Below are 11916 nucleotides of genomic sequence, written 5' to 3'. Positions count from 1 at the left end.
CCACTCACCTCAGCCTCCCAAAGGCGCAGGATTATAGGCTGAGCCACCGAGCCCGGCTTCGATATAGGATTTTAAACAAGGGTGATATGACCCCTATTTTAAAGTTTTCTCCACAATGTACTCTTACCTGAATCAAAAATCTATAGAGGAAACTAGAGCCCCCTCTGCACTGCTGCACCCTGCCCCTGGAGGGCAGCATTCAAACTACTGCCCTGCCCCTGGTGGCTAGCAGGCAGCTGCTTCCAAGCCTCTGGGATGGAGACAAAGGAGGAGGACCAGCTGCCCTTGGGCCCCGGGTCCCTACCTTCTCCCCATGTGGTTTATCAGCCTCCATCACGTGGAAAGAACCTGCCTTTTTTCCCAGGCTACTATCAATTCTTCAGCCCTGCTGACCTTCCTGGGGACGGAGGAGGCCTAGCCGGTGCTTTGTTGGCCTTTCCCTGGGTCTGGGGAAGTTGAGCTTCCCATGAGCTAGGTGGGCGGAGGAGAGGCTGGAAGGCTGGCTTGACGGGGTCTCCTCAACTCGAGCTCCGCAGGGGCCCTCCAGGTTTGTCCTCTGACTTTGCCACCAGCGCCCCTCGGCCCCTGCTGACAGTTCCACATGCACTTAGAATTGTGGTGATGCACACAGATCACAGCCTGAAGCAATCAGGGGAGGCATGGGGGATGCAGCAGAGGTTGGTCATGGGCCTTCCCCTGTGGGTATGGGCACAGGTGACTGCCTGGCTTCCTTCTTGGTTGTCCTTCAAAACATGATAATGTCGCACCTATCCAAGGAGGTGTCTAGTTGGCAGCACATTAAAGAAAGGCACAGACTTGCCAGATGCGGTGGCTCATGCCTATAATCACAGCACTTTGGGAAGCCAAGACAGGGAGAATTACTTGAGGCCAAGATTCCAGGCCATCCTGAGCAGCATAGAGAGATTTCATCTCTACAAAAAATAAAATTAATTTGGTGTAGCAGCGCATGCCTGTAGTCCCAGCTACTCAGGAGGCTGAGGTGGGAGGATCTCCTGAGCCCAGGAGGTCGAGGTTGTGGTGAGCCATGATTGTGCCACTGTACTCCAGCCTGGTTGACAGAATGAGACCCTGACTCAAAAAAAAAAAAAAAAAGGCACAGACTTGATCCTGTCTTTTAAATTTTATTTCCCAGTGTGAAAATCGTAAAAGGCAGTAGTCACCTAAATGAAACTTCTGATGTCTAGAACATGCCGTAACATGTACTTCAAAATAATGTAGTGAGTCAGGAGTGGTCCAGCAGAGACACAGTGAGCCCTGTGATCACTGCTGGAGCTGATGACAGGCTTATGCTCTTTGCACTGGTCTCTCTGCTTTTGTATGAGTTTGATATTCCTGACATCCAGCCTTAAAGAGGTAACCACTACGAGTATTTTGGGAAACATTCCCTAAGTGTGTTCTGTGCCAGCACACAGAGATAGTTCTAGAACCCCTGCTGTGTGTGTGTGTGTGTGTGTGTGTGTGTGTGTGTGTGTGTGTGTGTCTTTTTTAAAAGAGCAATTTTAGAGTCACAAAAAAGTAAGAGAAAAGTACAGCAATGTCCCCCTGCCCCACCATGCACAGCCCTCTTGTCATCAACATCCCCACCAGTGGGTGCATTTGTTACTATGTGTGAACCCACATTGCCATGTCATGATCACCTAATATCCATAGTAGGCCTCAGTGTTCCTTCTTGGTGTAGGACATCCTATGAGTTTGGACAAACGTCCCTTGCCTTCCGCCTCTGTACTGTATGACAATGCCATTTGGTAATATCCCTTGCTCATTCACCTACATGTCGAGACTGTTGAGATGCGTCTGAGTCAGCGCCATGCTCTGGAGGGTGACAGGACAGGCATGTAACAGGACCTATAGCCAACCCCCGGGCGGGAGTCTAAGGTCCTCATGACAAGCTCTATCTGGGCAAGTTTCCTCGTCCTGTGGCCTCAGTTGCTGTATCCGCAAATGGTTCCTCCTTTGTAGGTCGATTTGAGGGTTAAATAAGTGAATCGTATCAAAGTAAACATGAGGGCAGCTCCTGTCACTGTGTGACAGCTGATCGTGTTCTCATGTACGGCTGTGCTTTAACTGGTCTCACCATTCCTGGCTGGTGTACATTGAGACTGTCCAGTTTTTCCCTAGCTGGACAGTGCTGTGCATGACTCAGTGCAGTTGGGAGGCCACCAGCCTCCTGACAGGTGGCTTTCCCTGCACTGCAGCCTCTGGGACCTTTCAGCCTTTCCCTAGCTTCAGGGCCACAGCCCCGGGGCTTCTCTGAGCCACTGTCAGCAGTCGCAGCCGCGTCTCCTCAGTTGTCAGCCTGAGAACCCAGCTTCCCCAGCAGCCAGCTCTGAGAGCCCCTCCCTAACCTGGATTTCCAGGGAGAAAACACACACATGGGCCACTGGCATTGCCAGCCTGTACCTGGCATCAGCCTCAGTGCTCCGGTTCTCACCAGCACCTTCTGCCCCCAGGGAAGGCTACAACAACCCCACCATCTCAGGGGAGAACTTGATCGGCTTGAGTAGGGCCCGGCGCCCCCACAACGCCATCTTTGTCAACTTCGAGGATGATGAGGTGCCCATGCGGCCGCTGGAGGCTGCAGTCCAGACGTGGAAGAGAGTGTGCACCAACCCCATAGACCAGAAAGTGGAGGAGGAGCTGAAGAAGGTGAGTCCTGTGTCTGGGTCCAGCCCTACCAGCACCAGCCTCTGTTGACCGCCTCGTGTTTACCCAGCTGCTCCCCATCCCTGGCCGTGGGGCCGGCTCTACTTACTTTGAACAACTCATGCGTTAGGGCCAGGTGCAATGGCTCACTTCTGTAGTCCCAGCACTACAGAAGCCGAGATGAAAGAATCTCCTAAGGTCAGGAGTTTAGACCAGTCTGGACAACACAGCAAGACTCCCATCTTTATAAAAATTAACAAAATTATTAGCTGGTTGTGGTAGCATGTGCTAGTAGTCCCAGCTACTCTGGAGGCTGAGGCAAGAGGATCTCTTGAGCCTAGGAGTTTGAGATCAGCCCAGACAACATATCAAGACCCTATCTCTATAAGAGAAAAATTAGCCAGGTGTGGTGGTGCATGCCTGTAGTCCCAGCTACTTGGGAGGCTGAGGCAGAAGGATGGCTTGAGCCCAGGAGTTCAAGATTACAGTGAGCTGTGATTGTGCCACTGCACTACAGCCTGGGCAACAGAGTGAGACCCTGTATCTAAAAAACAAACAAAAACTTACTCATTTGTACATGGGAATTTTTCACTTCCAGATGTCAACATAAACCCTATATTCCTAAGTTTGGAAGTGTTTATAATTTGTAAGAGTCTCCTTTGGGGGGATGGAAAACAGGTGCATTGTTCGAATGTGACTTAATCATGGAGCTCTGGAATCCACTGAGCATTTTTTTTATCGATTCACTCTTTGCACAAAACAAATGGAGCCCCTGCTGTGTGTCAGGCCCTGGTGCTTTCTTTCTGGGTAGAGATGGAGCCATGCTACCAGGTGTCCTGCCTGCCCGCTGATTTCACAGGTGCTGTGGAGACTGAGGCTGGGGCTATGGCAGTTGTGTCCCCACAGGTATGAGCAGCAGGTTCATAGCAAGGCCACATCGCTGTTGGCTGGGCTCGGGCTCGTCCCTCACTCACTGCCCCCATGGCGGTTTCTTGCTGAAGGAGGCTGTGGATAAACCATGTGTGGTAGCTCACGCCTGGTAATCCCAGCACAGTTGGGAGGCTGAGGCGAGAGGATTGCCTGAGCTCGGGGGTTCGAGACTAGCCCAGACCTCGTCTCTACAATAAACCAACAAATTAGCTGGGCATGGTGATGCACACCAGTAGTTCCAGCTACTTGGAAGGCTAAAGTAGAAGGTGCCTGAGCCCAGCAGGTCGAGGCTATGGTGGCTGTGATCTTGCCACTGCCTGCCAGCCTGGGTGACAGAGTGAGACTCTGACTCAAAAAAAAGAGGCTGTGTATAGCTTGTGGAATTTCTACTAGTCACTGGGGGGCACTCTGTGTGACTCCCATGGGCACAGTCAAGACTCCTAAACTGGCTAGCTAGGTCCTTTGAGTCCTGGGCCTCCACACTACGGCCACATGGGCCTTCTGCAGTCTTCCCTGGTCCAGGCCATCCTCTTCAGCCTTGATGGTGTCCCACCTCGGGCACCCATGCTCCAGCACATCCCCCCTCAGCCCTGCTCCCCGCTGCACTGTGAGCTGTGTGAGGGCAGTAACCATGTTCCTTGTAGTCATTTCAGGGCCCCCGGGCCCCATGACTGGCTCGCACATGCTGGAGAGTGGTCCAGGCTGCCTGGAGGGAATGAATGCCACGGGGCCTGGGCTGGGCCCTGCTTGCCCAGCCCCTGCCCTCCACTGACTCCACTCCAGAAGGCTCACTGGGGCCCAGATCGTGCTGGGTCGTCCGCACAGGAGGTACGAGCTGCAGGTGCTCCTCTCAGCCTCTGCCCTTGGCCTCCCCAGCTTTTCGACATCCGTCCCATCTGGTCCCGGAACGCAGTCAAGGCCAACATCAGCGTCCACCCAGACAAGCTCAAGGTCTTGCTCCCCTTCATGGCCTACTACATGGTAAGCCTCGGCCGCCTGCCCCTCGGTGCCCACAAGGGTGGTCCTTGGTCCCTGTTGCCATGTCTTAGAGCCACAGCAAGAGCAGGAGGCCCCCATCCTACGTGCCCCCCACCTTCCTGTCCCCTAATCTTAGCACCATCCTCCCATCCTGGCCTCCTCCTGTCCTGGCACCCTTAGGTGGCTGGAAAGGTGTCCAGCTCCTAATAACATATTTGGCCATGTTTGGCTGATTTTAGGATGAAGGAATAATTACCTGACTTGTATGTAAAAGGATCGTGCACTGCAGGATGACCTTGTAGTGAGAACTTCCTAAGGAAAGGCACTGGGAAAGCACTGTGTTTACATCAGATGCTTTATTTCTAGAGGTGGCAGCAGGAGCCTCCTTTTATCTCTGAGGAAAAGCCCAGGCCCCAAGAGGTGACCTGATGTGTCACGTCCTCTAGCCACAAGTGACAGAGCCACCTGGGGAACCCAGCCTGCCCGGCTGCCGAGCCCAGCCCCGACCACAGGGGCCCTGCCTCAACTCCCCACCTGTGCCCGGTGGGGCAGGTCTACCTTTGATTCAGACGGGGAGGGGGATAGAGATGGGTGTCATTACTGAGGTTCCCAAAGGTGCCAGTAGGAAGGGAGTCCATCTGCTGAGGGGCCACGCCAAGCATCTGGGGAGGCCGGTGTGAGCAGTGACCAGGAGGGTTGACCATGAGTGACGCGCAAGCTCTCCTGGCCTGGTGGACTCCAGGCTCTAGAAAGCCGCCCCATCACTTGGTTTCAGCTTTTTAGACTTGAGTATTTCAGAAGTACCATTTGGGGGACGGAAAACGTCCCATCACTCGAACTCTAGTAGTACCAGATGCTTAGTATGTGCCAGTCACCACGGCCAAGGCCATGTGGACATTGCCTCACATAATCCTCCAGAACCATGGGAAAGGGTGCTCCCGTCACCTCTGTCTGACAGGAAGCCCAGATGGAAAGCCCATCTGTCCATGGTGACAGAACCTACACGTGGCAGAACTGATGGGGCGTCCCAGCTCGGGCTGTTCTGCCTCATTGTAGAGCTCTGCCCTGTCCGGGGACCTGGCCCTCGACCCACTTCACACCCCACCTTTCCTGTCTCCAGATAACAGGCCCATGGCGCAGCCTGTGGATTCGCTTTGGGTACGATCCCCGGAAAAACCCAGATGCCAAGATCTATCAAGTCCTTGATTTCCGAATCCGTTGTGGAATGAAACATGGTAAAAAAACTCCTAAGAATGGTGCTTTCTATATCTCTTGGCTTCTGGCATTCTTTTTTGTAATAAGAATCTACTCATGTGGTGAGAATTAAGTCTCCCCGCTTTGGTAAGAATCTGTTGGACACAGCATAGCATAGAAACGAAGGACCCAGCTCTGTCCAGGCTCCACCATTGACCCTGTGGTTTCTGACCCACAGTCATTCATTCAGTTACTCCGTAGTACCCTGTGGTCCTGGGACGTGAACCAAGCGCTAGAAAGTGTCCAGGCCCAGGATTGCAGTAAGCTCCACTCGTGAGCATCACCCCCCACCCATGTGGGAAGTGCTGGGATGCACAGGCGACCTTACTTCAGTGGTCTGTGTGACAGCCTGAGATTGCCTTTCTCAGCAGCTGGCCCCATGGGCCCAGGTCCAGTCTCCAATGTGAAACCAGTGCTGTGTGCATACGGGCCCTGTGCCTGCCCTGCCAATACGCCACCCTCACTCGCAGGTTACGCCCCCAGTGACCTGCCTGTGAAAGCAAAGCGCAGCACCTACAACTACAGCCTCCCCATCACTGTCAAGAAGACGCGTAAGTGTTCCAGGCTCGTCCTGTGAATCAGGGGTGATGTGCCCTTAACACCAAGGCTAGGGAAGGTAGGGTGTCTGGACAGTAGTGGGAGGTGTGCTTCCCGGGCACTGCTGGCCATTCCTTCCCAAGGAGGGCAGGCAGGCAGGCAGGCGGGATGGGGAGTAGGGAGAGACACCTTCCTTCCCATCCCTGTATGCCCAAGTACTGCCGGTGTCCCCATACAGCCAGCCAGCTGGCCGCCATGCACGACCTGAAGCAGGGCCTGGGCCCGTCGGGGCCACCTGGTGTTCGGAAGCCAGCCTCCAACAAGTACAAGCTCAAGGTGGGTGTCCCGGGGACCCAGGAGAGAGTGGCTCTGCCTGGTGAGGGTGGAGATGAGGCCCCTTCCCTCGGGGCCAGGCACTCATGGGCCACAGCCAGAGGGACTTTGGTTGAGGCAGCTCTGCCTATCCAGTGCCTTTGCGCCACTTGAGCCTTTGGAACAGCCTCCAAACGTGACAGGTGAGGACTCAGGTGAGGCCCACTTGGGGCCATAGGGGTTGATCTAGGCAAAAAGGCTGTGACGGTTCTCAGGAAGGGAAATATGACACCAGCAACCATGTGTGGCTATTTTTCTGTGAGCCCTTTGAGAGCCTGCGCCCCACTGAGCCATGTGGCTGCCCCCAGAATGATCAGGGAGCCAGTGCAGGCCACCTTGGTGGCAGCTGTGGCAGCATGGGTGCTGAGACAGGCAGGAACCTTTACAGACCCATGTGGTCGTTCCTATAGTCATCTGGAAGTAGTTGGCAGTGTCCAATGCCTTTCCACACTTGGGCTCCTGTGAGCCACTCCACAGTCCTGGAGAAGCTGAGCGGGTGTGTTCTCACCTGGAATCACCTCCCTGAGGTAGCAGGTGGCAGAGGGCAAGAGCAGCAGAGATAGGCAGTGTGAGAGAGGCAGCTGTCCCCAGCGTTACAATGCTCTTGGGCCCTGTGCCTGCTACCAGGTTTTCCAGTCCTTAGCTGTCTTCTCAGTGAGGGGCAACCATGTCACAGCCTGAGCAACTGTCCTTCTTCTCAAGGACTCTCATTTGAGGCCGTTATCCCTGCCTCCAAAACCACGTGCCTCGGTAGAGAAAGGAGAAAACAGACAGCCATTAAACCCTGCTTTCCTCCCAGAAAGGATGTCAAGGCAGCACGTAGGAGGACGTAAAATGAGTAGGCGAGGAGCCCAGAGAGCGGAGCCCGCACAAGGCTAATGCCAGCCCCATGCAGGCGGGATTGCAGGTCCTGGTGGCCCTGTGACAGCCCGGCTGCTTCCTCTGTCCTTCCCAAGACCTCCTGGGGAGTCAGAATTGTTTTCTCCACATCTGCTCCCCATCCTGTCTGCCAGCCTTGGCTTGGTGACCAGCCAACGGAGAGACCCCCACGCGAGCCCTCGGTGTGGGGTCTCCAGCACGGCCCGCTCACCTCCCCTGCCTCTCCCTCTTTCACCAGGACTCGGTCTACATCTTCCGGGAAGGGGCCCTGCCGCCCTACCGACAGATGTTCTACCAATTATGCGACTTGAACGTGGAAGAGTACGTACAGGAGGGGCCTTGAGACCCGAGGGAGGGCCATGGGATGCAGGGGCCATGCCAGGAAATCGGGGATCAAAGTATTTCTGCAACTCCCTCACTTCATGTCCGCCTTAATCTCTGAAAGAAGACTCGCCCATCGGCGAGTTTGGTGCTGTTGAAAGCCCTGCTGTGCCCGGGCGGTCCTCGCGGTGGCTGTTCCCTGTGAAAAACTCGGCTCTGAGCTGGGCAGAGGTGGTTCTTGCCAGTGTGTCTTGCCCCTCCTCCTCCACTGCCCAGTGAGCGTCTGTGATGCAGTTCCTAATCCCAGGCTGACCAGATCCCAGAAATCTTTTGTCCACCCCTTCTTAGGGATGTTTACAACATTGCAGAGGAGGGGTGCTGGGGTGGGAGGAGACAAAAGCATGTTGAGTACAGCTTGAAATCTGGTGAAAGCCATGACTCACCAGAAGCATGTGCCTGGGCACGCACCCAGCTTTGTGTGCAGGCTGAGGGGGGCCAGGGGCCCCAGCTGGGCGCACACAATCCTCACGTCTGTCCCTGCTTTCTAGTTCCTCTCTGTAGACTCACTCTGAGGGCTGTTTTCTCAGTACAACTCTGCCTCTGCCAAACTGAACATGGCGCCCATCAACAGAGGCCCCACCCTGGAGTTTGACGGCCCCATCCCTCTCCCCTGCCCCCAGGTTGCAGAAGATCATTCACCGCAATGACGGGGCGGAGAACTCGTGCACAGAACGGGATGGGTGGTGCATCCCCAAGACCAGCGACGAGCTGAGAGACACCATGTCCCTCATGATCAGGCAGACCATCCGCTCCAAGAGGCCTGGTGAGACCCGCAGGGGGTGAAGGCAGGCCTCAGCTACCTGGGCACCCCTCTGGGGGCAAAGCAAGTGTCTGTGAACCCATTCCTGAGACATTGCACCCAGGGGGAACCCTCTTGCCTGAACCCTGGTCCTGGTGGGAGAGCAGTCTTGTGAGCCAGGAGCAGGCTGCCTGGGGCTGGAGCTGTGGCCCTCAGCCCTGGGGCCAGGGCAGGAGGCAGGCCCAGAGGGGACGGCGCAACAGCCTGAGGCTGCCATGCGGGGCCTCTGCCTGCTGCCCTGACACCAGCCTGCATCTTCCAGCCGCAGATGCACACCCTGCCTCTTCTTCCACTGGGGAGCCAAGGCTGTCTCCCTGCTCCGTGTTGCAGTCCTGGCAGGGACAAGGGCTGGTTGGGTACGTGCCAGGCTGTGGGTCTGAGCTGGCAGAGTACCAAGAGGACCTCTCAGGGGATTCCCCCTGGTCTTGGGGTGGGCACTCTTGGACCCAGTCACACCCCATGGATCTGACCAGAGCAAGGGCTCTTAGCCTTGTTTGGGACATGGACTTGGCCCCTTTGGGGAATCTCATCAAGGCTATGAAAGCGTTCCCAGGAAAAATGGCATGTATATTCTCAGGCCCCTGAAGCCACCTGTAGCTTCTCTGGAAAGTGCCAAACCTGCCTGTTCTCTGTTCCTCTGAAGTGCTTGTTAAACTACAGATTCCCAGGCCGCCCCCGCCCCATACTCCCAAGCAGCTTCCCAGAGCTTGAGCCCAGACACCTGTCGTGTAAACAGGCTCCTGAGAACCCACAGCCTTGCTGGGGCTACATGGAAGCCTGCACTGGGACACACATGGCACTGTCTCCTCTGGCCCCAGCTCTCTTCTCCAGCCCAGCCAAGGCCGATGGGGGGAAGGAGCCGCTGACGGATGAGTCCGGGGAAGACGAGGAGGATGATGACGAGGAGGAGGAAGAAGAGGAGGACTTCAAGCCGTCGGACGGCAGCGAGAATGAGATGGAGACGGAGATTCTGGATTACGTGTGACGGGGCCCTGGGCCCAAGGATGGGCCTTCCCAACTGGGCCAGACTGGGTCCTGCCTGACGAGCAGGCCAGAGCGCCCAGTGCCACCCACAGTGGCCAGAGTGGCCCTAGAAGGCCCCTCTGAGGAAAGCTGGGATCCTAGCAAGTGTGCAGCTGACATTGGCCCTGGCTGTGACCCACTGCTCAGTGCTGCCCTCTGGCCCTGTGGGGTTGGGGCCATCCCCAAAGGTTGTGCTGTGGCTCCACACACCCATGAGCCTGCCCACGCTGAGCCACACCCACTGCCTCTTGGGCTGAGACCGGCAGAGCTGGAGGTGGAGATGGTGCAGCGGGGCAGGGTGGGAGTGGTGTGGCTCTTGTGACCCTCCTGGCAGAGATGGCCTGAGGAGCCTGGCCCATGGTCACACGTGGCCAAAGACTGTCCTTGGCTTTGGACCCTCCATTTGGCACAGCTTTGGCAAAGGCCGTCCCAGCTGGAGTTGTCCTTATTAAGTCCCATAGAGTCTTTGTTTCTTAGTTCCAGTTCGAGTGGTGAAGCCACAGGGAAGTTTCCTCTTGTTTTGGGGGCTTGGGCTGTCTTATTGCCTTCATTTGTTCCTTCGTTCATTCAGTGAGATGCTGACAGTGCTGGCAAGTGCCCCGCACCTCCAGTCAGGTGGGGCGAGGGCAGCTAGGAATAACCCCAGGCTTGGACTCGTTTCTTCTCCAAATGGATGCGTTCTTGACAGGTTCATGGGAAACAGGCCCTGCCCGCTCATGGCCTCCCAGTGTGACCCACAGAGGTTCCCGTGTCCCCAAGCCTGCTTCCCTGGAGAGCAGTCAGTGCTGCCTCCTCCCACGCCCTTGGGGCAGCAGCACCATGAACCTGTGGCCACTTAGTGACCCTAAGTCCTTTCAGCAGCTTGGCGTACATTAATTGTAGAGCCACATGCCTCAGGCAAGCCCCATCCTACTGACCAGCCTCTAGGAAGCCCCCTTCTCTTTACAAGATAAGGACCCAGTGACTCCGTCAGCCTGGCAGTGCCAGTCGTAGGGACCCACCTTGTAGGAGAGAGGTAGACCAGGCTCACCTGCTCTGATGACCCTGCTGCCCGTGATGTATCTGGCTGATGTGGCTCCTATGTCTCCTTGAGTCTGTGGCAGACCTCCCCCAACCTCTGTGTGTGTGCCATTCATTTGTTGCAGAAACAAGGTCATTGTCCTATAGAAAGTCCATGTTCGGGATTGGCTGGTTGCTTCCGTGTGGTTTTGAACATGCCTTTCTTTCCCCTGTATTTCCTGTGAACTGGAGGAGACTTGGCCAGGTTCAAGTTCAAGGCCCCTTCCTAAGCTGCATCCAGTCGGGAGGCACAGGATGTCTCCCTTTGGGGGACCAGCTGCTCTTCTTGCTTGGTGGGAAAATAGTGTTTCAAGACCCCAGTTTGGGCACTGGGGCAGTATTTGCTTCTGAGTTTTCATTACTGCTAGGGCTTTTGAATAGACAGAGCCAGAAAATAAGTATTTTTTTGCAAAGAAAAAATAAATTTTGAGTTCATACAGATATTTCCCATTTAAAATGTAAGATTACAGATTTTTGCTTCTCTGATTTTACATTTGTTTCTTTTTCTACCTATGCTGAAAATCTTGATTCCTGCATAATTCCAGCATAATTGCTTATTTTCTTTTTCTTATACATATGCTAGTTTCAAAATAGAAGATATTGGCCAGGTATGGTATCTCATACCTGTAATCCCAGCACTTTGGGAGGCTGAGGCTAGAGGATTGGCTGAGCCCAGGGTTCGAGACCAACCTGGACAACTTGGCGAGACTTCATGTCTACAATAAGTCAAAAAATTAGCCAGGCATGGTGAGGTGCTCCTATAGTTCCAGCTACTCAGGAGGCTGAGGCAGAAGGATCGTCTGAGCCCAGGAGCTAGAGGCTGCAGTGAGCCGTGATCGTGCTACTGTACTCCAGCCTGGGCAACAGAGTGAGACTGACTAAAGCGAAGTAGATAATGTCATAATTCATATACAATTAAAGTGTATGCATTTAAATAACAAGTTATAATGTTATAGTACAGAGTAATACATGATAAGATAATAAGACCACTAAGGGTCATTGAAGCTTGCTTTGTTCTTTCTCCTCGGGTCAGTTCTGCT

General features: G+C 54.8%; 1 protein-coding gene across 3 annotated transcripts in view; it reads left to right on the top strand.

The window, feature by feature from the left end:
* GTF3C5 (general transcription factor IIIC subunit 5) overlaps positions 1–11473 on the top strand; it is a 19983-nt gene extending 8510 nt beyond the window's left edge. For 2 of the 3 annotated variants that reach the window (XM_008049509.2, XM_008049510.2), the window contains 8 exons: positions 2472–2667; positions 4471–4575; positions 5693–5807; positions 6297–6377; positions 6602–6699; positions 7853–7935; positions 8616–8758; positions 9613–11473. In XM_008049509.2, the coding sequence (XP_008047700.1) occupies positions 2472–2667; positions 4471–4575; positions 5693–5807; positions 6297–6377; positions 6602–6699; positions 7853–7935; positions 8616–8758; positions 9613–9779 (988 nt within the window). In that variant the 3' untranslated portion in view covers positions 9780–11473. Of the gene's footprint in view, positions 1–2471; positions 2668–4470; positions 4576–5692; positions 5808–6296; positions 6378–6601; positions 6727–7852; positions 7936–8615; positions 8759–9612 lie in introns of all 3 variants that reach the window. The other variant, XM_008049508.2, reaches the window with a different exon arrangement.
* Positions 11474–11916: the final 443 nt, after the last annotated feature.

Source organism: Carlito syrichta, unplaced genomic scaffold (genome assembly GCF_000164805.1).
Source record: "Carlito syrichta isolate Samal-C Ts95f unplaced genomic scaffold, Tarsius_syrichta-2.0.1 Scaffold135706, whole genome shotgun sequence".
In the NCBI taxonomy this organism is placed as follows: Eukaryota; Metazoa; Chordata; class Mammalia; order Primates; family Tarsiidae; genus Carlito; species Carlito syrichta.
The sequence above is the reverse complement of the archived record's forward strand: the minus strand, read 5'-3'. Positions and strand labels throughout refer to the sequence as shown.